The sequence below is a fragment of the Sinocyclocheilus anshuiensis genome, unplaced genomic scaffold (genome assembly GCF_001515605.1).
Source record: "Sinocyclocheilus anshuiensis isolate Anshui unplaced genomic scaffold, SAMN03320099.WGS_v1.1 scaffold677, whole genome shotgun sequence".
Taxonomy (NCBI): domain Eukaryota; kingdom Metazoa; phylum Chordata; class Actinopteri; order Cypriniformes; family Cyprinidae; genus Sinocyclocheilus; species Sinocyclocheilus anshuiensis.
In genome coordinates this window covers 14,293-39,774 of record NW_015539875.1, presented here as the reverse complement: position 1 = coordinate 39,774, position 25,482 = coordinate 14,293, and the positions used below count along the sequence as shown (strand labels likewise).

The following is a 25,482-nucleotide window of genomic DNA, read 5'->3' as shown; positions in this document are numbered from 1 at the left end:
TATTTATATTGCTGCAGAAAGAGGAAAGCCAAGAACCAAATGAAGTGGAGGAGAAACATCATGGTTTCACAAGTGGAGAAAACTTCTTTCATTGCAGAGACCGAAAATAATCTCTCAGTAAAAAGAATTCAGAAAACAAGCTCTAAAAATTCTTTAACTTGCCACGAATGTGGAAAGAGTTAAATAAAAAAATAAGATGCACCAAAATGTGGAATTTTCCCCCCAAAAAAGTCAAAACATTAGCTCAATAAACTTGTATGACTTTGCAATACCACAATGTTTGAAGGGATGTATTTTGTTCATGTTGAATTATGGACTAGCGTTAGTATGAAATTAGGCATGGTTAATTATGTTGCACATCTCATACACAATAGTAACAGACATTCAAAAGATGATAAAAATATTGTTTTTAAATCACTTAAGAACGAACAAAAGAAAAAGAAGCGTGATCATCAGACATTTAACAGCATATAAATCAAACTGCGTTATGCTACCGGATGAAATGTCGACCCAGGAATTGGTTCAGGACTCTGAAGCTTTGTGGGTGTTGATGGAGGCAATCTACTCCATCTACAGTATGTTCTGATCATTGTTCTGAATTGCATCTAGATATAGTTTTTGACAAAAACATCACAATCTCAGCTTTTTGTTCAAAACATTGCTTTTTTATGAAACTTACCCACATCTAAGTGTTGATAAAAAAAGAATGCATGAAGCTAGAATAAAACGGTTTAAATGCCGAGGCTAACCAGGTGGAGTCAGAGAACCAGATAGAGCCAGCTAAGCCAGGAGATGGATCTGGCGAAGACAAAGGAGTCAGGAGACCGTGCTGCATCAATGGGAGGGGGGTCCAGCAAATCCATTACATTAACTAGGATGGCTGGGGGGATATGTTGGTACTCTGCTCCAGGATATCGATACTCCTTTCTGGGACATGGCTCTAACTCTGGGACAGACTTGTCTTTCTCATCTGGCTCAGGCTCCAGGATGAACTCGGCTGCAGGTACTAGCTTTTAAGGTCAAACTCTCTGCTGGTAGGAGGTCCTATGCAGGTGTGGGCTCTGGTTTTGCGTTCGTGATGGGTGTAGGCTCAGGGTTTGAGGCAGGCAATTGCTCAGGCTCAGTGTCTGTGGTGTGCAAGTGGCAATCATCGTCCACTCCTTGTGAGCACTAGTTCAACAAAATCCTTAAACTTCCCTTGAGGACCATTAACAGACAGGGGATCATTAAGTCCAGTCCAAAAATAATGATATGCTATGTTCCGGGAACTCACTGGTGTGGTCCTCGAGGGAGTGACTATCCCAAGTGAGGAGGTGGCAAACGGCTGGAAGTGCCATGCATCTTCTCTAGATCCTCTGTTCTGTTATGGTAAGGCAGGCGAAGGAACATGAGAAAGAGAGATGGATCTCAATGTCAGCCATTTAACTTAATTATAAACAAATAAAGAAGGTAATCAAACATTTACTCAAACTAAGGCACAGGAGAGAAGTTACAGCTTTACAAGAATTAGAAATGACAATACAGGACAATGGACTGAACTAAACAGAGGGCTTAAATGCACACAGGATAATGAGAAGACAGGTCATCATAATTGGTAACCATAGGAACAAAAACACTAAAGCCTCGTTCAGACTGTCAGCCCAAATCCGATTTTGTGCATATCCGGATTCGAATCCGATTTAATAACTGACTGTCCACACAGTGTATGCAACTGTTCATATCTGATTTGTGTGTCCATAAGCGGTCTTTCGTTTTACAGAATACGAGGCAGCATCAGAATCGCAGAAAGCTGGAATGTGCGGCTTTACTCAGTGCTGCTGTCTCCGCTACTTTCAAAACTCAAAGAGGTACGTATACTAGCAGTATACTGTCTTTTTCCGCTTGACTTGCACTTCACAACGACACAAGCTTGTTTCTGCAAAGACGTTCGGCATGTTTTCTACAAAAAATGTCTGACGTGTTTACATTTTACGTGGCGTGAGGACGTGAAAAAGCTATGCTAAATCCGATCTGACCGGTCAGACTGAAACGGATTTCCAGAAATGCGATTTGAATAGGATTCCAAACCACATATGAATATAGCTCGAAACGGATTTGCACAAATCGGATTTCATGTAGTTTGTTGTCGTTCAGACTATCTAAATATGATCGGATTTCAATCGGATTTGGGCTGACAGTCTGAACGAGGCTTAAGAAAGGGGCCGTTCACACAATGCAGTTTTAACTAAACCTGAAAACTTTTTATGTGTTTGGCCATTAATTTACATGACAACAGCATTTTGGGGGTTTGCACATCTCTGAAAATGTGTTTCAAAGTACAAGTTAAATCCTATACCGTTATTTAATAAAAGGTATTTAATGCAAGAAAAATGTGTAAGCCAAGTCAGCTTGATTTACAGAGCTTTTCATATATAATGGTAGTGTACACTGCTTCAAAGCTTTACAGAAAATGCTGAAGAAATATCTACCATAGGTCACCACTGAGCAGTTCCATTTACAGCTTCATGAAAAATGTTATTCGTTATTATACCCACAGTGAGCAAGCCAAGAGCAAGTCCTTCATAAGGTGATAGTAGTAAAGAAAAATTGCCTGGTTTCTTCTAAGGTTAGGAGTAGTTCGAAGGGGTTTCTTTCTAAATTGAGGGCATGTTTAAAGATGCAGTATGTAATATTGGCCATAGCATTGTTTTTTTTCAGAGAAACAAGTACGTGAATTAGATTGTTTCCTAAATATCTGCAAACATATTGCGCTATTGTAATGCTTTAGTCAAAAAATGACATACAGCACCTTTAAGGACTCTCTTCAAAGTGAGTTTCTACATGACTCTGAAGGATTGCTTGACGACTGAAACTCTTTTCACACAAAGGACACGTGTAAGGCTTCTCTCCAGAGCGACTCTCTACATCACTTGTACATTTCTTCTCACTTAGGTGGCACGTGAAAAGCTCCTCATCAGCGTGAGTTCTCATGTGCCACGTAAGACTTCCTTTATGGGTGAAACGCTTTCCACACTGTTGGCACGCGTAAAGCTTCTCTACGGTGCGAATTCTTTTCTGACTCTCAACATCTGCATTTTTTGTAAATTTCTTCTCGGTTTGACGGCTTTGGAAAAGCTCCTCATCAGCGTGAGTTCTCATGTGCCACTTAAGGCTTCCTTTATGTGTGAAACGCTTTCCGCACTGTTGGCACGCGTAAGGCTTCTCTCCGGTGTGGATTCTCAGGTGATCATTAAGGTGTCCTCTATGAATGAAATTCTTTTTGCAGTGATGGCATGTGAATGGCCTGTCTACAATGTGAATTCTTATATGATCATTAAGGTGCGCTTTTTGAATTAAACTCTGCGCACTTGGATGGCATGCAAGGTTGATGGCAGTGTGAGATCTCAGGTGAACATTCAAGTTTCCTTTCTTACTGAATCTCTCACCACACTGATGGCACGTGAACGGCCTTTCTCCGGTGTGAATTCTTAGGTGAATGTTAAAGGTTCCTTTCTGACTGAAGCTCTTTCCACACAGATGGCATGTGAACGGCTTCTCTCCGGTGTGAGTTCTCATGTGTTCATTCAGGTGTCCTCTTTGATTGAAACGCTTTCCACATTGATTGCATGAGTAAGGATTGACTTTAGAGTGAGTTTTCATGTGACACTTAAACTTTTTGTTACATGTGAATGTTTTTCCACACTGGAGGCAAGTTAAAGGGTTCTCTTCGGTGTGAATTCTTCTGTGAATCTGAAGTTTCCTTTTATAGGCGAAACTCTTCCCACACTCATTGCAAGTGAAAAGTCCTTCAGTGTGGATTCTCATATGCCACTTCAGGCTTCCTTTATGCGTGAAGCTCTTTCCACACTGATGGCACACGAACGGTTTCTCTCCGGTGTGAATCCTTAAGTGAACATGAAAGTATCCTTTATGACTGAAACTCCTTCCACAGTGAGGGCATGTGAATGGTTTCTCTCCAGTGTGAACCCTTAAGTGATCATTAAGGTGTCCTCTATGAAGGAAACTCTTTCCACACTGATGGCATTTGAAAGGATTCCCTTCAGGGTGCATTCTCATGTAGCGCTTAAGAGTTTCTTCAGTGTGAGTTCTCATGTGCCATGAGAGGCTTGCTTGATGTGTGAAACACTTTCCACAGTGAGTGCATGCGAAAGGCTTCTCTCCGGTGTGAATCCTTAAGTGATCATTAAGATGTCCTCGATGAATAAACCTCTTTCCACACTGAGGACACACGAAGGGCTTCTCTCCAGTGTGACTCCTCGTGTGAATATTAAGGAGTCCTTTATGATCGAAGCTCTTTTCACATTGGTGGCACGGGAAAGGCCTCTCTCCAGAGTGAGTTTTTACGTGATTCTGAAGAGTTAGTTTGCTAGTGAAACTCATTTCACACTCATAACACGAGAAAAGCTTCTCTCCAGCGTGGGTTTTCATGTGACACTTAAGGTTTTCTTTATTTGTGAAACTCTTTCCACACCGAAGGCAAGCGAAAGGTCTCTCTTCAGAGTGAATTTTTTTGTGAACATTAAGTTGCCCTCTATTTGCAAAACTCTTTCCGCATTGATGGCATGTGAAAGGCCTCCTTCTGGTATGACTTTTAATGGGATCTTTAAGGCGTCCTGCTTGTGAAAGATTTTCAGACTGATAGTCAATTAAAGGTTTTTCTTCAGCTATCAAATTTTCAGGTGTCTGGAAATAGCGGTTGTCCTCAACTTCATACAGTTCTTGGCTTTCCTCTTTCACTTCCATCAGGCCTACAATTAATAACAATAAATTGACAAAAATCAGAAAGGGGGGACCAAAAAAATGTCAAAACGTCAAGCCCAAATAAAAATAGATAGTAAAAGACACCAAGTAACTGTGTGTTTGTTTTATGTTTAGTGTGCAATGCGTTCATTCAGTCATTATCAACACCATCAGTTCTTCAGTACTGATGCTATGGTCATTTTAGATACATTTTCAAATTGTATTTTTTTTTTCTGTCAAATTAGTAATATGGACAATAAATCAAATCACAATATTTAATAAACATGCCAAAAAATGTATCTTTTAAAATGCATTCCTTTAATTAACTAAACTGTTTTATAAATTGATTTGATTATCACAGTTTTTAGTTAATATTTGTAAGCCACTAGAGAAATGATACACTGTGAAAAAAAAAAAAAAACAGATTTCTGGTCATACCACTCAGTGCTACCCCCAAGAAATTTTAAAGTTAAAGGGATAGTTCACCCAAAAATGAAACTTATATCATTAATTACTCACCCTCATGTCGTTTCAAACCAGTAAGACCTTCGTTCATCTTCGGAACACAAATTAAGATATTTTTGATGAAATCCGAGAGCTTTCTGACCCTCCCATAGACAGCAATGTAATTACCACGATCAACGCACAGAAATGTAGCAAGCAGTGGTTCAACCATAATTTTACGAAGCTACGAGAATACTTTTTGTGCACAAAGAAAACAATAATAACAATTTATTCAGCAATTCTTCTCCCTGAGTTACCGTCTTTGCCATTTTTCTTCTGCTACGTTCAGCATGCGCATGCTAAAAATATCTTAATTTGTGTTCTGAAGATGAACGAAGGTCTTACGGGTTTGGAACGACACGAGGGTGAGTAATTAATGACTGAATTTTCATTTTTGGGTGAACTATCCCTTTAAATGCCTCAATCTGGTGGTGGAATTAAAAATGTATCTGCGCCATTTTAAATAATTTTAAGTATATAAATTTCTACTGTGCCTTACAAGATGTCTTGCATACTGTGTATATTATCTTTTGTCTAATTCCTCTAAATAATAAAGTAAACAAACTTTTTAGTTGTGAGTTCACCCGTGTTTTAAATTGTTTGACATTCTAAATACAAATGATTACTACTACTACTAATACTAATTTATTATTATTATCCCTTAAGACAGTAATATATTACTATTACAGTACAACTGCAGTGTAAAATAAATGTAATTCATTAATTGACTAATGTGTTTTGTAGTTCAGTTTATGAATGCAAGCATGACTTTCATATCTTTTTTAATTTAGGGCACCAATGAAATCAGTATTATTTTTTCACAAATTCTGTGTTTTCCATTTTATTTTATTCTGGATTCTGTGTTTTATGATGATGCAAATTCAGCATCAAAAATGGTGTCTAATGAATTCATAAAACAAATGTAAAAAAAATCAAGCAAAATGTAAACAAATGAAATTTCATTTTATATATTTTTGTCCAATAAGGTGCTGTACAACATAATTAGTATGCTGCATAAATTAAAATATGAATGAATAATCTGATAATATGAATGAATAATCTCATATTGCTTAATAATAATAATTAATATTATTTTTACTTTTGTGAATCAATATATTTTTTCTTATTATTATTAATTTAAGAGATAATATATTTGTCATAATTTCTTAGTTTTACCAAACTTTTATTTTGAAGGGTTGCCGTGAAGACCTTTGAGTTTGTGTATTTGATGATTTTTTTTCTTTTCTGTTCTGACGGAAAATGTTTGGTTGTTATTATTATTATTTTAGATATAATAACCAACACTTAAATATAAACAATTTAGATTGTGCTAATTATGTCGCTCCAATTCATTGTTGAAATAGGCTATAAATATTTAAACTAGGGCTGGGCAGTATATTGAGTTTGTACAATATTGATACATTTTTATAAGCCGTTTGGTATGAGGCAATGTTTATATTGATGCGAGCACATCTGAAAAATAGCAGAGGACAGAGTGAGCTGCTGCGGGGCAAGTGCATAATCCAGTTTGTCCTAAACATGAGTCATGCTTATATTAAGGGCTTAAAAATCACTCGTAAGATATAGTTATCATGTGTAGTTTGAAGCAGCTGCTCTGAAAGATACATGTGCTGCTGACAGATAGCCTTGCGCTGTTTAATGTGTTTGAGATGTGGCTGAAAGCAAACAGCTGAGAAAGAAAGCTCTTTCAGGAATATTAGACTGCTGTCACTTTAAGAGCTACCGGGAAGCTCTTAAAGTGACAGCAGTCTAATATTCCTGCCGTCTGTCGTTTATGTTAATCAAACAACTAAAGAGAAATCCTCTCACTGCTCTTGGCTAAATCACTTTTGTAATTTTAATAAGAAAAAATATATTTACACATTCAAGAATATGCAGTGTTTTTATACATTTGATTACTTTATACAATGTATGTATCATATCTTTTTAATTTGTTCTACTGTAGTTTTTTTGTCCTATAGCTTGTAATTAGTATTCTTATGTAATCGCTGACTGTTTACTTGTCTTCAGAAAGCTTGAGAATTTTTTGTTTTGTTTTTTAAATTTAGGCTAGCATTAGTTTTTTTGTGATATTGACACTGGTGACAAGAATTATGACATTTCTATGGTATAACAATTTTTGATATCCTTATTTAAAGCAAAAATAACTATATTGTGATATATATTGTTACCATGAAATAAAATTACTCATATCGTGATATAAAATATTGCTCATATTGCCCAACCCTATTAGAAAGTCATAGAAATATTTCTATTTTGCTGTCAGGAGTGCATGAGCCTTTCTGCATGCAATTCTCTGCTAAACTTCACAGATTTCTATCGCACACAAATGCGCAACAGACAGAGTGCAATAGAAAAAGATTGCAATAATTGTGACTAAAATATACGTTTTCCTGAAATATTTGTACGTGCATAATAAATGTGCCATGTGTAGAATTTTAAACCTGCAAGTGTATTTTTATGATAGCATTAACCATAAAGTGACTGTAATGGGGAAATCAAAATAGCCTAATACAATTAGCCTGTGCTTTTGTTTTAATTTATTAAATTTTATTTTCAGTTTAGTGAATTTATCTTCTGCTTTAAAATGCATTACTTTTGTTTTTAGATTGCAATCGTACAATGTTAGAATGTAATGTGATTTTAACCATTTTTTGCACATAATATATATAATAGTCTACATGTTTACATTCACTTTTTTGATCTCACTGCCTTTAATATAAACATTGTTTCGTTGGACATTTACATATATACTGTATTCCTAATAACCTGCAAATACATGCATTTACTATGTTTCCTTTCAAGTTACATCTGGTGCATTAAACAGTCTTGGAGTAGTTTGCTCTTTTTCTGGCCTAAGACACATTATGAGAAATAATAAGCACATTGTATTTAATTGTTTTGAAAACCAACCTATTTGTTCCTCAATCTCTTCATCTTTCACTCTGCAGGGCTCTGGATCAGTCCAGTCTTCAGGCTCGTCTTTAATAAACTCCATGACACGAAGATTTATCTTCTACTTTTCTCAAAGACTTCTGTAGAAAGAAATAAAGAGCAAAGTAAATCACTCTGTTCCTCGCGCGTTAATAACGCGCACATTTACTATCGGCACACAAAGCATTACATTATCACGCTGAATACATTCATTTTACATTAACAACCAACGCAAAATTAGTACCATGTGGAATGCATTACTTGAAAATAACTCCACAAAAATGGACGTTTTACACACGTTAAACGCTGAATATCTCGAAACAAAAACCTTTGTCCAACGAGAACCATAAAGGGAGGAGTCGCGGCGCCTGCGTAATGACGTCAGAGCGGCTCCGCACGGCAAAATAAAAGACGTCAATCTAACGGTTTCGTTTCTAAAGGAGCGTTCCCATTGACGGGGTCGGTCCCTATGCAGTGTGCACTGCTCCCTAAGCACGTGATATCCGTTGAAGTGGACTTCGCTGACAATAATCGCTCATTCGGAACGCCCTGCAACCTCATCAAACAGAACCAACGGCAGGGTCACGCAGATTACGATATAACGTAAATAAATATTGTAAATGACTATACTATCAAATTTAAAATATTTATACTATAGATATACAAAACAAGCATTACCTGTTTTATAAATTAAATTGTATATGTTTATTATGTGCTTATATATTTAATTGCCAATTGAAACTATTAATTGATTAGTAGCAGATCTGAAGCTCTGTTGTCATGCAATAAGAAAATTAACTTTTATTTGTTGAACTAAGTGTACATGTGTTTTTAATCCATGTATAGAGGTCTCATCTCCTGGAGCTTTCTTTACGCGCAACACTCCTGAGGTAAAACAAAATATAAAAATGGCTGAGCCTCAGCTGCTTCTCGCAGCTTTTACTTTGTCGTACCTATTCATACTCCGTAATGAATCTGAAAGACGACAGCGAAGACGACGACTACTTAGTGGTTCTCAACCTTTATTTCCACTGGGCCGCACTATGGTCCACGTGCAAGTCTCACGGGCCGCATGTCAAACCAACCTAAATATTATGATATCTAATCGATTACATTCATTGAAATAAATAATTCTACTCCCCATTAATAAAACACCTGATGCTGTCGGGAGCGGACCAATTTTGTGAAATTCGGCTCGAAAGGAGTAACACAGCACAATGAAGTTGCGATTGATACTCAATTTTACCGAACTAATGGCTGCTGATGACTATTTGAATTGAAGCGCGCGCTTGTAAGTGTTCGTTAAATGAGTAACGTTAATTACGTGAGTAGCAGGTCTGCTCATGTCTGAAAATAATATATGAAAAACAAAATTATTATAGCTTATATTTGTTTAGCACATTTTTAAATTTATGTAAAAACTAAAATGAATTGTAAAACTGAAAGTTATTTTTTAAATTGTGTTCAGCGGGCCGCATTTGAATCCGTGACGGGGCACGGATTGAGAACCACTGGGCTAGACAATGGCACCCTGACTGCTATTAGGTATCGGGATGAAATACTTGGACCCATGAGGGCCTTTCGCACCGCTTTAGTTCCAGAACTAAATGTACAGTACTAAAGTACTGGGACGATTTTGCGCAAACTATTTCCCAGTACCATTTAAAGGGTTGCATTCGCACTGACAGTGTGTACTAAGAAGTGACGTAAGCCGGTCGACAGCGACGTCATTTGTGCGCGGCGTTCAACAACAGAAACAAAGAAGAACAATTGACACAATGTTTACAGTATGTTTACACAGCGTTTTAAATCATGGCGGGTGAGGGCGTTTTCGTACGTGTTTGGCCAATCAATGTCTACTTACGTCACAATTAGTACCAGTTGTGCTGGTTAGACCCTGCTCCGGAGTAGGAGGACCCTGCTCTCGAAAAAGGCAGTCCGGTACTAAAACCGCACCCAGTTCCGGCGGTGCGAAAACGCCAAAAAGTGGGTAGTTCCACAATTAGTTCTGGTACTATTAAAAGGTTCCCGCGGTGCGAAAGGCCCTATTGTCAGAACCTGCGCTGGTGCAGTGGGTCCTGGGTTCAATGCCTGGCCTCATGTGGAGAGAGTATGCAGGCAGTTCCTGGAGGATGAAGGAATTGATACTACTGAATGACTCCCACACTCACCTGACCTAAATCCAATAGAACACCTCTGGGACACCTCTTGTGTTTCGGTCCATCCAACAGTCCGCCAACGACTATCCAGGAGCTCAGCGATGCCCTGGTCCAGATCTGGGAGGATATATCCCAGGACACCATCCGTGGTCTCATTAGGAGCATGCCCCGAAGTTGTCAGGCATGCATACAAGCACATGGGGGCCATACAAACTACGGAGTACCATTTTGAGTTGCTGCAATGAAATTTCAGCAAAATGGACTAGCTTGCTGCATCATTTTTTCACTTTGATTTTTGGGGTGTCTTTGAATTCAGCCCTCTGTAGGTTGACTATTTTCATCGTTCCTAACACATTAGCCAGTCCATACCAGTGTAGATATCCAGCATGATATTTTCCCCCATTGAGATCTGATGAGTTTTCATAGTGTTCCTTTAATTTTTTTGAGCAGTGTATTTTGAATAATGTTGGTAACTAAACTATTGAAGACAATGGCATTGGCTACCGCCATTAAACTATTCCTTTAATAACAATAAAAAAGAAAATGCTTTGACACTTTTCTGTGTAACAAATTACTAGAGAAAAATAAATGCCAAATATCGGTGGAATCCAGCGGCTCGAGGACAGCAATCTAATCATTTGGACCAAGCAGTCAAAAATGTGAACGCACATAATTTACTAAACGTGTAATTGAAAACTAATTGTTTCATGCACACAACTCCTGCATACAGATTTTTCTCTTAAAACAAACCGATAGTTTTCTACTGTGGATGCATTAACTACAGTACAAAAACCCTGTTAATCTGTTAATATCATTTTAACCTGTTGGCAGCCCAGCAACAAAAAGAGTTTAAACGCAAAGAGAAAAAGATGTATCTGTCACCCGTTTTATTCATATGATTCACTTATATACCAAAAACAATGTACATTGTTTCAGTGCAGCTTTACAGAAAGCATTCCATAAACCTTCGTAAAAAAATGTGCCTTTATATATTTGTCTTATTAGCAAGCCAAACCAGACAGGTTATGCATTCATGTGCAGTTCAAAGGGTTTATTTATGCTTAATTTCGAGTCATTTTAAGTGTGTCTTTAGGCTCAAGGCTATGTGAGTTCTTATATGATTCATAAAGTGTCCTTTATGTTTGAAACCCTTTTCACATTGAGGGCATTTTAGGCCGGTCGCGTGACGCTTAAGGCATGTATCATCTTCAGTGTGATACTTTTTAATGTGCAACCTTAGGCTTCCTTTATGTGTGAAACTCTGTCCACAGGGAGTGCATTCGAAAGGCTTTTCTCCAGTGTGAACTCTTGAGTGTTCATTAAGGTGTCCTTTATTAATGAAGCTCTTCCCACACTGATCACACGCATACGGCTTCTCTCCAGAGTGGATTCTCAGGTGAACATTAAAGTATCCTTTAAGTCGGTAACTCTTTCCACACAGATGACATGTGAACGGTTTTTCGCCAGTGTGAACTCGTAAGTGATCATTAAGGTGTCCTTTATGAACGAAACTCTTTCCACACTGAGGGCATGTAAACGGATTCTTTTTAGTGTGTATTTTCATGTGACACTTGAGTTTTTCTTGCTGTGTGAAACCTTTTCCACACTGACAGCAAGTTAAAGGGCTTTCTTTAGAGTGAGTTCTCATGTGCCATGTCAGGCTTGCTTTATGTGTGAAACACTTTCCACAGTGAGTGCATGCGAAAGGCTTCTCTCCGGTGTGAATCCTTAAGTGTTCGTTAAGATGTCCTCGATGAATAAACCTCTTTCCACACTGATCACACGCAAACGGCTTCTCTCCAGTGTGACTCCTCGTGTGAATATTAAGGTGTCCTTTATGACTGAAACTCTTTCCGCAATGAACGCATGTTAAAGGCTTCTTTCTGGCACGATTTTTAACGTGTCGTTTTTGAGAGAGCTTTGCAGGCTGAGAGTTTGGTTCAGTTTCAAGTGTCTGAAAATAGCGGTTGTCTTCAACTTTATTCAGGACTTGACTCTCCTCTTTCACTTCCGTCAGGCCTGCAATTAACATTCAATTATTAAAAACTTTTGGTGAAACAAGAAAGTGGTACTCAAACTTTGCACTACCTTCAATCAAAGCGCTCAAGTACCTCCTAGGCACCAAGTCTATTTAAGCATCGTCTTAAAGGTACAGTTCACCCAAAAAATTACTATTCTGTTATCATTTACTCACCCTTATGTTATTCCAAAACTGTAGGAGTTTCTTTCTTCTGTTGAGCACAAAAGAAAGTATTTTGAAGAAAGTTGGTAACCAAACAGTTGATGGTAGCCATTGACTTCCATAGTATGGAAAAATAATAATACTATGGAAGTCAAAGGCGACCGCCAGCTGGTGGGTTGCCAGAAGTTTCATTTTTGGGTGAACTGTCCCTTTAAGGACGTTTAGCGACATACATCACATTTTGATTAAATGGTTAGTAGAGCTGGACGAGTCATTTAATCTCACAATAACAATATATATTATGATAATTTTTGCTTGAAATAGCTAAGGTTATTAAAATATAACAAATTTAAATACCGCTAGTGTTGTCACAATACCAAAACTTTGACACGATACCTGACTAAAATATCTTAATACTACTACTGAACCGATACCACAACTAAAACATAATAGATGATCGACATAGAGCTTGTAGTTTTTTATCAATTAATAAAGAAAAAAAGAATCTTTCACTTGACCAGTGTGTGCCTGCCCTGCTTTCTGTTTCTGAAACATGTTTAAATCATTTAAACAGCCATTCAGATTTTTGCATTCGTTATGGTGCTCATCACAGCGCCAAATACTTAAATATTTAGACTTAATAGGCCATTTACTTTCAAACTTTGTTACATTTTAATCCAGACTAGTCTACAACATGCCCTAGATATTGTTTGAAAGTGTTTTGATTCGTTATTGTTCGGTCACACTTTACATTAAGGCTTCATTAGTTAACAAACCGCCAATAAAAATTATTCTGAACATTAATTAATCTTAGGTAAATCTAATATTTAATAACACGTTGTTAAAATCAAAAGTTGCAACTGTGTTAATGAGCTAACATGAACCGAGACTTGTATTTTTATTTTTAACAAAGATTAATAACTTCTGTAGCAAATGTAGCTATTGCTCATTATGAATGTTAATGCATTAACTAAGGTTAGATTTTATTGTAAAGTGATACTTATTGATCTTTATAATTCTTTTGCACTGTAATCTGTGTAAAATTTGTAACTTTATACATTTTGTGTATTGCTTTATTGCATTTAAATGTTCAAAAAGTTATTAAACCTGTTAACTGTTTTATGACAATACTTTTTTGCAACTAAATTTCAACATTGTGATAATACCGTATACCGTGATAAAAAGCATTAGCAATTATTCGCAACATGAAAAATTGATACCGGCATATCCTTAATATATACAGGAAAGCAGATGTGACCAGGATATGAACGCAATGTGCTAAATATAATTTTAAAGGTTCTGACACTGAAAATAATGCATTAAGACAGTGATAATGGAGGACTGCTGTTTTAAAACATTTAGCCATGTTGAATTTACACCCCGTACTGTAAACACGAGTCTATAGATGTATAAAGATGTATTAGAACTGTAACCAGATATTCTAAATGAAAAGTGGAAACTGAATTTGAGAAACACTATAAGAAGTCGTCAAAAGTGGCAAAAAGGCTAAAGCTTTGTTGCAGTTTTTCCTCTAATTTGATGCAATGCATGTCGCTTATTTGGATAAAAGCGTCTCTAAAATGCATTCACAGGTGAAAAAAAACACTTTATTGCAGTACACTTAGTGCACTTCCATAATGTACTCAAAGTGCTCAATTTTCACACACTAAATTTGTATAATATATACTAAAAATTATTCTTTAGTACTTCTATAGATAATCTTAAGAATATCTAAGTGTACTCAGCTGTGCTATACATGATACTTTTTTTTTTTTTTTTTTTACAGAGAAACTATTTTATTTCATATTCATGGTGTCCCAAAACAGCACAGTTGAGTACACTTAGATGATCTTAAGATGTAATAAAGAATAATTTTTTGTATATTAAGTACAAGATTAGTGCATAGAGCGCTTTAAGTACATTATGGAAGTGTACTGAAATAATGTGTATTTTACTACACTTTCTTCACCTAGGTACAGGGTTTTTACTTGCGTAACACATTTCTACAGGATTTTTCATGAAAATCCATAGTGATAGTATATATAAAATTCCACTAAAATTTTATGTAAAGTAATCGTAACTCACTTTTAAGCAATGCAATTATAAAACACTTATAGTACTTAATCTGACTATAGTACGCTTCAAATCAATTTAGTGTTAGTGTTAATTAAGTGTACTTAAGTAGCACAGTAACTATAACATTACTAGTATATTTTAAATACAGTCAATATAATTTAAACTTAGGATAACTATATAAAAATGTAGTAACATTTAACACATTTTTTAAATCATTCAAAGCGCACTTTTAAGAAATACACTAATAAAAGTCCTCTATGTTTTTGCGGTAGCGTACTTTATTTCAATGCACTAAAATCAATTTAAATGTCAGGGGTATTTAGTATACCTTTGCAATTGCACTGAAGTAGAAATATACTTAACGTATTTATAGTGTACAACTTCTAAAATGTTATTTAGCACAAAACATAAGAATGTACTACAAACGCTTGTATTTAAGTATGTTTTAGAGCATTCAAGTACACTTTATTTTCACCTGGGCATATATAAAGCACTGTGACGTCACTGAACAATAATGACTGAGCACCAACCTATTAGCTCCTCAGTTTCTTCATCTTTCACTCTGCAGGGCTCTGGGTCACTCGCGTCCTCGGGCTCCTCTTTAATAAACCCCATCTTTACATCCATGTAAACTATCACAGCTGTTCCTGTGGGGTTCTGCTGCTTGTCTAGAAGCTTTTGAGGAGGAAAACCAGTAGAAAGGAACAGAAAGGCTAAGTAAAGCACTACTGCTCCTCGTGTGTTGAGGCGAAAATAACACTAATGTATTTTGGCGCCATTTACGAGAGATAAACTATCGGCAAACAAATCACTGCGGTATTCCGTTGAACGTTCATTTCTTATTACCAAAGAAACATCTGTGATACTACCATGCTGTCGGGATATAATATATTTGTTTAAACAACTCTGAATCGTGCTAAAAGTTGAATGCGCCTTAAATCCCGAACGGATCAAAACAAACCAGTTACTTCCGGTGCTGGCGTTATGACGTCACCCCGACGCGACAGCTAGTCGAGAGGCAAAATAAAAGACCATTTAAAGGTCTTAAAATCACAAATAAAATAAAACGACATCTTATGGTTGTAATATTTTGGCAATTTCTTATGGACTTATTGGCGAAGTAACTGCAACGTCATATGTCCGTGAAATTACAACATGCTCTGATGAACAGAATTTACTGTATAAAATTCCCCATATGATAAAATCAGAAAATACAGACGATATGTTAGCAATAGTGAGTGCAACGTTTGCCATAAACTTGACTGAAAACAATGAGCTCGATAATCCCTCGAGCTATTTCAAACATTAACAACTACAGATCAATTCTGACATTTTTAGTAAAGATTTGCATTAATCATGAATGTAACATTGTCTACTTAAAGCACGTTTTATAGTAATAGTATCACAACATTTTATAACAAAATGTATAATAATAGTATACAATAAGAGCTGTATAATAGCCAGCTGGCTAAATATGTGAAATTATAACTAATTAGTATAAAAAGGACCTCAAAGTAAAGCATGCCAATGACATGAGCCAAGATTAACTTTATTGTCATTCAGCAATCATACAGGCATACAAGAGACAATTGTTTTACTAAAGGGCTAAGACATGCAATACAAACATATCTACAAAGGAGGGAATATATGCTGCCTTCAGCTAAGGCAATGTGATTACAAAGAGAACTGGGTTTCTTTTTCACTCAACACGTTTAAAAGAGAAAACTCAAGTATGTGCAGATTTAATGAGAAGCTTGGTTTTTCAATTTGCGAGCAAAGCATGGAAAAGCATTAAATGGATAGTTCCCCATAAATTAAAATCTGCTGTTAATTTACTCACTCTCAGGCAATCCCAAATGTAGTGACTTTTTACAGTAAAGAAGATTTTGTTAGTTAAACTTAATCAACTCACCTTTTTACATAAACAATGAGAAATCATACAAATTTTAGTATTGGTTTAGTACCTTGCAGATCTGTGCTACTTGAGCCACGAACTGTTTCAGACAGTTCAGTCCGATTTGTTGAACTTGTTCATTGAGTTCATTAAGAAGAACCAGTTCAAAAGAACGAATCGTTTGTAAACTGAATCACTCCGGGCTCTGGATTACAGGTAATAATGTTGTAAACAATGTTCAGTTTCTTGCACAGATTCATCGTTTTGCTTCATAAGACCTCAATATATCATCAGGAACCACGGCTATTCATTTTGTGCTCCTTGATATGCTTTTTCACTCTCCAAGTGATGATAGCCGTTGACTTATATTTTATGAATCACCAAAAACCACGGTTTTAGCTAAAAAAATAGTTTTTACTGTTTACTGAAGAAAAAAAATCACCTTAATCTTGGAAGGGCTGGGAGTACCTAAATTAACAGCAAATGTTATTTCCATTATTGGATGAACTATCCCTTTAATTATAGGCATCAACAAGAATTTCTTGTCAGTTTTAGTACTTTTCAACATGAGAACTGTTTTTTTCATTTTTATATTTTACTAAAGCAGCAACAATATGGAATGTTAAATATTTATCGTGTGTCAAAATCACAACATGTTTTTCTTTAGCCAAACTGTACAGTCTTAGTGGCATAAATGGCATGTTTAGCTAGTATTTTGACTTGCCTTATATTTGTTTGAAGAGCCATTAGGTTATTTAACCCCTCTTAGATTTTGGGTGAAATTCTACTTTACCTGAATCTCACACTATTGACTCATTACCGAAGACAAACTTTGCATTGCTCTACTCTGGATAATGTGAAGCAGTAGATAAATCGATGTGCTTAAAATCCATTTTCCAAACCATTTGTCCAATGTAGGGTCACACAGTCGGGTCGAGCTACACTGAAAATCCTCGGCTTGGCTTCTCTCCAGTATGCATTCTTGTGGTTTTAGGGTTCTTGAACTAATGAACCCTTCCCAGGGGTTTCTCCAGAGTGGGTTCGCTGGTGCCGTTTCAAGTATGTCGCTCTGGTAAAAGCCTTACCGCACTCAGGACACACGTGCGATTTCTCACTGGCGTGTATTTTCTGGTGCGATTTTAAGCTGCCGAGCAGTTTGAAACTCTCTCCGCACAAAGAGCATAAGTAGGGTCTCTCATGCGTATGAAGCTTCAGGTGTGCTTTTAATCGCGCCGCAAGAATAAACTTTTTCCCGCACTGATCGCAACTAAACGGCCGTTCTTCAGAGTGAATGAGCAAATGCGTTTTGAAGGTGTTGCTCTCTGCAAACCTCTTGCCGCACTCAGAGCACTCATGCAATTTCTCTCCTGAATGATATTTCATGTGCATGTTTAGGCTTCTCTGAACTGTGAAGCTCTTGCCGCACTCGCGGCACGAGTAAGGCTTCTCTCCGGTGTGAGTTCTTATGTGCGTCTTGAGGTGTCCTTTACATTTGAAGCTCTTTCCGCACTGAGGACACGTGTAGGGCTTTTCTCCGGTGTGGATTCTCATGTGATCCTTAAGCTGTCCTTTATGTGTGAAGCTCTTTCCGCACTGAGGACACTTGGAGGGTTTCTCTCCGGTGTGAATTCTGATGTGAATTTTAAGGTTTCCTTTATGCGTGAAACTCTTTCCGCATTGAGGGCATGTGAACGGCTTCTCTCCGGTGTGACTTCGCATGTGACGCTTGATGTACCCTTTATCTGTGAATCTCTTTCCGCACTGGTTGCACGTGTAAGGCTTCTCTCCGGAGTGAGTTTTTATGTGGTTCTGAAGGATTACTTTCCGAGCGAAGCTCTTTCCGCACTGATGACAAGTGAAAGGCTTTTCTCCGGTGTGGACTCTCATGTGACACTTAAGGTTTTCTTTATGTGTGAAACACTTTCCACACTGAAGGCAAGTCAAAGGGCTCTCTTCCGTGTGAATCCTTGCATGAATCTTAAGGTTTCCTTTATTTGTGAAGCTCTTACCGCACTGAAGGCACGTGAACGGCTTTTCTCCCGTGTGAATTCGCATGTGACACTTGAGGCTTCCTTTACACGTTAAACCCTTTCCACACAGGTGGCACGTGAAAGGCTTGCCTCCGGTGTGAATTCGTATGTGAGTTTTAAGGTATTCTTGCTGTGTGAAATTCTTCCCGCACTGATTGCATGCGAAAGGCCCTTCTTCGATGTGAATTCTCATGTGACACTTAAGGCTTCCTTTATGTGAGAAGCTCTTTTCACACTGAGGGCAAGTGAACGGCTTCTCTCCCGTGTGAATCCGCACATGACACGTAAGACTCCCTTTACACGTAAAACTCCTTCCACACAGGTGGCATGTGAACGGTTTCTCTCCCGTGTGAATTCTCATGTGACCATTAAGGCTTCCTTTACACGTGAAGCTCTTTCCACATAGATGGCACGCGTAAGGCTTCTCTCCCGTGTGAATCCTCATGTGATCGTTAAGGTGTCCTTTGTGAATGAAACTTTTTCCACACAGACGGCACGCGTAAGGCTTCTCTCCGATGTGAATTTTTATGTGATCCCTAAGGTTTCCTTTATGTGTGAAGGTCTTTTCACACTGAGGGCAGGAGAACGAATTTGTGGCTTCTGTTGTTTCAGTTAAAGACTCTTCTCCAACTTTAAAATCTTCAGGCGTTTCAATAAAGTGGTTCTCCTTGATGTCACTCGGTTCTTCTCTTTCCTCTTTCACCTCCATCTGGTCTAAAATTAAAATATATTAAATAGTCAAAAATAAATCAGTTCAAGAAAAGTGAAACTAGAAACACTAAAGTATAAATTTAAATTTAAGTGATGCTTAAAGGTAATTCTGACTAGAGGTCGACCGATGTATTAGTTTTGCCGATTAATCGGCACCGATAGTTGATTGCTGGAACTATCGGCAAAAACCCATGCCGATAGTTTTCCAGGTTGCGTCCGTTGCTCGAGCGGCTGAGAAGCGTCCGCTGTCATTATACAGAGCGAGAGCGGCCTCTAGAGGAGGAATCACTGACACCTCGTGCTGTTTGTTTTGACACGTGAGGCTGTGTGCTGCACAGAGCTGCCATAGATGTTATTCGTTAATGAAAATTAAAATAACTGGAGCCTGAATTGTTAGTTTTTGACTTTTAATTACTGAATTACACTTTAAATTACGGCTGTCAGTCGATTAAAATGTTTAATCTAATTAATTACAGGGTGCTGCGATTAATTAATTACAAACTAAATATGGCTGTGAAAATACCCCCAAAAGATAATTTAAAGCTATTATCGTGTTAAATGTTTAGGCTACAATGGCCTAACATAAAGTATGGAACATAAAAGAAGATAATTTGAGAAACATCTCAGTATTTTTTGTTCATGCAATGAAAGTCACTAGTGACCTAAACAGCTTAGTTACCAACAGTCTTCAAAATACCTTCTTTTATGTTGTGCAAAAGAAAGTAAATCAATCAGGTTTGAAACAACATGAGGGTGAGTAGTCTTAACGATGACAGAATTTATTTATTAATGTATTTTTGGTGAACTATCCCTTTAATGATTATTTATTTATTTTATTTTTTTAATAAATGAAATGATACTCTAAAGAAGACACTAAAACAGCCAGCAGGTGGCGGTAAATGTCTTTATGAGTCGACTCGTTCAAGCGGTTGATTCATTCAGGAATTCAGTAAACGGCTCTAATGGGGCTTTGAATCATTGATTCACACGATTCGTTCAAAACACGGATTCATTCAGAAACTAAATATCACTGTGTTGCTTGGAGACGCACAACAGTTTTAGGTAATATTTTCGTTGGCAAAATTTACAAAAACACAATATTTTGTTTAAAATATAGCACAATATTAACTTCTTATTTACTTAACTGTTGTATAAAATCCAGTGCGTTAACTGCGTTAAAATATTTTAATCGCGTTATTTTTTTCATAACTAATTAATTTAACGCGTTAAACTGACAGCCCTACTTTAAATATAAGTATTGGGTTTCGACTTACTTGAACATTGTAATGACATGAAAAAACACAAAATATAAAGCGGTTAAATGTTGACTTATATCTTACCAAAATGTGATTTTATGTTGTTTATTCTATTATTGATTATTATGTACATAAATGGACCACGGTGAACATATTTAAACAGGTTTTCAACACTGTTTAGTTTTATGCAGTGGAATATAAAAAGTCCACTTACAAACTTACTGCCGCTCGTCAACGGCAGCTGTCACAGTTGCTAGGCAACAAGAACAGTCAACCTTCGATATCGGACGCAGTTGTAATTAGCAACTATTTGTTAATATTCTAGCAATAAACTTTGTTCCTTTCATTTGCAAAATAACAAAGTGGTGGAGTGTAACGAAATGCATTCCTTGTATTCACATACAAATGAGAAGTACCAAGTTTTGTTGTTGTTGTTTTTCCTCACAGGACAGCAACACTACAAAACATGGTCTTTTTCAATATGATGCACTGTTGTACATTGAACTGCCCAACAGTAGCCTATATAAAGTATTTCAAATGTAACAACCTTGAACATATTCACAAGTAAAATGCAACATACAGTACACAGTAGTGCAGCAGTAATATTAAAGCAAGACCATCATATATAAAGTTTTTTCTGCAGAATACACACCTTTAATTTACATTTAGTCATTTAGCAGACGCTTTTATCCAAAGCGACTTACAAATGAGGACAATGGAAGCAATCAACATCAACAAAAGAGCAATGATAGGCAAGTGCTATAACAAGCCTCAGTTAGCTTAACGTAGTACACGTAGCAAGTTTTTTTTTAAATTATATAATAAATAAAAATAAAACCGATAGAATAGAAAAAGAATAGAGCAAGCTAGTGTTAAAAGGCCTTTTTTGCTTTTGTTAATTGTATAATAAATAAAAAGAAAACAAATAGATAGAATACAAAAGGATTAGAAAAGCTAGTGTTAGTTTTTTTTTTAAGAAAACAAGCAGTAAATGAATAGAGTGCAAGTCTAAAAAGGACATTTTTTTTAAAGAATAGAATTAGAATAGAGAGTACTAGAGATAGGGGGTCAAATAAAGGTGGAACAGATGTGTTTTTAGCCGATACTTGAAGATGGCTAAGGACTCAGCTGCTGGGATTGAGCTGGGCAGGTCATTCCACCAGGAGGGAACAGTTAAGGTGAAAGTCTGTGAAAGTGATTTAGTGCTTCTTTATGGGATGAACAATAAAGCGATGTTCACTTGCAGAATGCAAGCTTCTAGAGGGCACATAAATTTACTCTTACAGTATTAAAGATAATACTTTTAATGAAGGTTTTATTTTCATTTACAAATTATAACTTGCTTTGCTAAAATAAACAATTTCCAGAACTACTAATTGTCTTTTATTTACAAGTTTCAACTTATAATACAAAAATAAAACAATGCACAGAAATTACTTTGCTTCATTTACAAATAACTTAAAATTACAAAAGTAATGTACAGAACAACTTCATTCATTACATTTGTAAGTTTCCCAGCAGCCCCATTTTCTCCAGAACTGTCCTAAAAGAAGAGAAAATGAAACTTATGAAAATTATTAAGACAGGGCTGCAATCTTAAGGTTAGAAAATGACACAGCAGGACATGCATACAAAATACTCCAGATATCATATTTCTGGATCATCAAGTTTGCCTAAAACATTTGTGGACATGTCTAGCATGACAGCAGTACAATAAGGCCCAATCCCATTTCTACCCCTTAGCCCTTCCCCTTTCTCGAGGGGTGAACATTTTTTAATTTGAAGATCAGGGTAAATTGTTCTCAATTTGTCTTCCGGGAAACATGCAAGTATCTTCTGTTGCTTCCGAAGGGCAGTACTAAATGGGAAAAAAAAAGATATTTCAACAGAATAAGAAAAATTTGGACAACTTCATCCTGTTCAAAAGTTTTCAGATTTTTGGAGAGGTGCACGTCAGGCTAAGGCGTAGGTCCGACGCAGAAGTATAAATCAGCCTTTAGATGACGTATGATGACGTGTAACGGTATAGTAGTGGTGGTGTCCCATTTCTTAGGGAAATATTTTCACCCCTACCCCTTGACACTGTGTTTCAAGGGACAAGGGGAAGGGGTAGGCGTAGGGGTATAAAATAGAATTGGAATTGGCCCTAAAAATGAAAAAAAAAATATATATATATATATATATAAATAAAAATACAACTGAAAGACTTATCTAATAATTAAGTAGCCTTATCTACTTGTCTTATTGTTGTGGACTGGCAGAGTTTTTATCCCCAGTAAAGGAGTTATCATATTCAGCCCTCAATTTAATAAATACAAGAACTTATGTCTCAGACCACCTAACAAATGAATCTGTGCAGTGGTATTGTTAGTTTAACTTCATATTTTTTAAAGGAACGTAATAATTCCTTAGGAACTTTGCTGCCGTACCATGACTGCAGCAGGCGCAATGATATTACACAGCGCCTGGAAATAGTCCCCAGCACGCTCCCTGTGCAAGCAGGTGGTCACGTTGGTTATGTTGACGGAAGTTAGTCTATTTTCAGGCGCTGCTGTGCATGGTACGGCAGCAAAGCTTTAAGCTAAGCTAAAAGTGCTACCGCCAGACCCGGAGATCGGCTGAATGGATTCGAAAACGGTAAAACTCTACTGTTTAACTCTAGGGGAGTTTGGAAAATGAGCCTATTTTCAACAATAGTGGAGTGTTCCTTTACGACCTGACTTTTGACATTTGTTTCGCTAGCTATTTGAGTAACTTAAAACACAATACTTACATTTAGAAGTGTATTCGTGGGCCGCCACAGAACCATCACCCGCTATTTTGTTTGAATTAAAGTCCCGTGGTCACCGGCGCGCTATGAATTCTGGGATAGGGTAGGCTGCGAAGGATCCTTCTGATTTGAAGTCGCTTTCGAATTGCGGCAGCCTTCGCCATGACGCAATCGGCCTTCAAATACGCACTTCGATTGATGCAGCCTACGAATTGGGACGCAGCTTCTGTGTATTGTGCATTTTTCAGCAAAACGTTTCTCCTTCTGTTTGCTCTTTGTTTTTTTTAGACGCCTAACTTCAAACTCATTTATGCCCCATTGCTCATTCTTGAAGTAAACTTATGTCCGTTTGGTGATTAAATAAACAGTTTTAGACCACCGTTGAGATGAACGCGACGCATCGGTGTGTGTGATCCCTGTAAGTTCTCCTAGACTGTGTGTGACTGCCATATTTGGTTATTTAGATTAGACAACCATCAAGTGTTCTAAAACAGAAGCAAATAAAGTGTGAGAGTATCAATACAATACCCGTATGCATGTAATTTCAATGCTATGGCCTTTTTGTAGATACTTAAAAGATGGCCATCTTTAAGCATGACTGTTGAAATGAAACGGTAACACGTTGCAATAATTTTTTAATTTGTAACATTGAGATTAATGAAAGCTGTAGAAGTATTTTTCCTTGTTACAGTGTGTTAATTTCAACTGATACATTTAAAATGTTAAAATCGAGGGCATGTGTATTAAATTTTAAAGCGTCTTCTGTTAACAAACTATGTTTCATGTTAACACTACTTATTTGCAATGTTAAGGCCATTTAGATTTAGTCAATTTCTCTGTTAGAATCAGAATGTTTAATTATGCATCTTTTATGATTTTCAAGTCTGGAAAATGTGCTTAAACTTTATTACTGTATTTCTTTAGTTCAGCACAACATAGCAATGACCAGGTCATGATTCAGTTCTCAGAGAGTACCTAAACAGATAAAGCATGCACCTCAAATGAAATCTACCTTGCTTTGGATCAAATCAGCTCATAAATGCAACAACCTTACTTTAATGTTTCTCATTAATCACTAAGAATCATAAATGGACACCAACCTGTCTGTTCCTCAGTATCTTCATCTTTCACTTCGCAGGGTTCTGGATCACTCATGTCCACAATCTCCACTTTAATTAACTCCATCTTCACAGCAGTTATGTCAGAGCTTGCCTGGAGACTTTTCTTTGTCGCCTTTTAAGATATAGTCACCAGAAACAAGGGATGAGTGAATAACTCTGTTCCTAAGATGCGCTTTGCTCAGAGAAATAACGGTCACACATTTTGAGCGTTTTATACACTGCTTAAGGGCTCAAAACACAAACAACACATCAACCAAATAACAGCAGAACGAAAACGTCGCGGCGCAGAATATATGACGTAACAACGCGACAGCGGATCGGAGTGGCAAAATAAAAGACTTTTGAACTTGCCAAGTAATAATAATAATAAACACTCCGTCTTTATATGACCCTCTACCTCTAGCACGCTCTGTTCTAATTCTATTTTATCTATTTGTTTCCTTTTTTATTAAATAAAAAATACTTTACCCTTTAAGACTTGCTCTGTTTGTTTTCTAACTGCTTGTTTTCTGTTCTAAAAAAAAAAGGCCTCTAACACTAGCTTTCTCTATTCTTTTTCTATTCTATATTTGTTTTCTTTTTATTTATTATATAATTACCAAAAAGAAAAACTTGCTACGTGTACTGCGTTTATACACTTATTAAAGCTTTTATTATTCAGGTTCAGGTTGTAATGATTTTATTCGATGCGCACTCGGAACTACATGTTGACGTCATAACACGGGGGCAGTAAATATCAGACGGACGTGTTTCGTGTTTTGAGTCGGTCGCTGACTGTTGCTCGTGAAGATGGAGATGATGTGAGTCCGCGGGGATTCGGTTCTGCCGGAGACATGTCTGCGAGCGCGCGATGCTGCACGGTGCTGATGTCGGTGCGCGTGACGGTGCGACCGCTGCCGGTGCGCTCGGATTCTCTGCGACTGCAGCTCAGCATGAACACGAACCGAGCCGGACTCTTCACCCTCACACTCAGACACACCGACCGCGGGGGACGCAGCGTGGTACACACACACACACAGACTGAGAGAGAGAGAGACACAGAGACACACACACACAGAGAGAGAGAGACACACACACACACAGA

At 37.1% G+C, this 25,482-nt stretch overlaps 4 protein-coding genes across 5 annotated transcripts in view; 1 reads left to right on the top strand and 3 right to left on the bottom strand.

Moving 5' to 3' along the window:
* Positions 1-2,220: 2,220 nt before the first annotated feature.
* Positions 2,221-8,564, bottom strand: LOC107685270 (oocyte zinc finger protein XlCOF6-like). 2 transcript variants are annotated; one of them, XM_016481797.1, is made up of 3 exons: positions 8,498-8,564; positions 8,179-8,300; positions 2,221-4,748 (listed from the first exon to the last, which is right to left on the bottom strand). In XM_016481797.1, the coding sequence occupies exons 2-3, from the start codon at positions 8,261-8,263 to the stop codon at positions 2,791-2,793; spliced, it is 2,043 nt and encodes a 680-aa protein (XP_016337283.1). In that variant the 5' UTR covers positions 8,264-8,300; positions 8,498-8,564; the 3' UTR covers positions 2,221-2,790. The 2 variants fall into 2 exon arrangements, with proteins under 2 accessions (XP_016337283.1, XP_016337284.1); XM_016481798.1 differs by having other exon boundaries at positions 8,444-8,550.
* Positions 8,565-11,237: 2,673 nt separating this feature from the next.
* Positions 11,238-15,426, bottom strand: LOC107685273 (gastrula zinc finger protein XlCGF8.2DB-like). Its single transcript, XM_016481803.1, has 2 exons — positions 15,147-15,426; positions 11,238-12,377 (listed from the first exon to the last, which is right to left on the bottom strand). The coding sequence occupies exons 1-2, from the start codon at positions 15,241-15,243 to the stop codon at positions 11,431-11,433; spliced, it is 1,044 nt and encodes a 347-aa protein (XP_016337289.1). The 5' UTR covers positions 15,244-15,426; the 3' UTR covers positions 11,238-11,430.
* Positions 15,427-17,153: 1,727 nt separating this feature from the next.
* On the bottom strand, positions 17,154-24,674 carry LOC107685271 (gastrula zinc finger protein XlCGF57.1). Its single transcript, XM_016481800.1, has 2 exons — positions 24,378-24,674; positions 17,154-19,254 (listed from the first exon to the last, which is right to left on the bottom strand). The coding sequence occupies exons 1-2, from the start codon at positions 24,460-24,462 to the stop codon at positions 17,501-17,503; spliced, it is 1,839 nt and encodes a 612-aa protein (XP_016337286.1). The 5' UTR covers positions 24,463-24,674; the 3' UTR covers positions 17,154-17,500.
* Positions 24,675-25,095: 421 nt separating this feature from the next.
* The window catches only part of LOC107685269 (ranBP-type and C3HC4-type zinc finger-containing protein 1-like), a 7,999-nt gene continuing 7,612 nt past the window's right edge, over positions 25,096-25,482 (top strand). Inside the window, exon 1 of the mRNA XM_016481796.1 lies at positions 25,096-25,399. Within this exon, the coding sequence (XP_016337282.1) occupies positions 25,232-25,399 (168 nt within the window). The 5' untranslated portion in view covers positions 25,096-25,231. The remainder of the gene's footprint in view (positions 25,400-25,482) is intronic.

Excerpts from the sequence above, each read along its gene's own strand:
- LOC107685270 (XM_016481797.1), bottom strand. The coding sequence starts at position 8,263 with ATGGAGTTTATTAAAGACGAGCCTGAAGACTGGACTGATCCAGAGCCC. Across the intron at positions 4,749-8,178 it reads AGAGATTGAGGAACAAATAG|GCCTGATGGAAGTGAAAGAG; the intron begins GTTGGTTTTCAA and ends TATTAATTGTAG.
- LOC107685273 (XM_016481803.1), bottom strand. The coding sequence starts at position 15,243 with ATGGATGTAAAGATGGGGTTTATTAAAGAGGAGCCCGAGGACGCGAGT. Across the intron at positions 12,378-15,146 it reads AGAAACTGAGGAGCTAATAG|GCCTGACGGAAGTGAAAGAG; the intron begins GTTGGTGCTCAG and ends TGTTAATTGCAG.
- LOC107685271 (XM_016481800.1), bottom strand. The coding sequence starts at position 24,462 with ATGGAGTTAATTAAAGTGGAGATTGTGGACATGAGTGATCCAGAACCC. Across the intron at positions 19,255-24,377 it reads AGATACTGAGGAACAGACAG|ACCAGATGGAGGTGAAAGAG; the intron begins GTTGGTGTCCAT and ends TTTTAATTTTAG.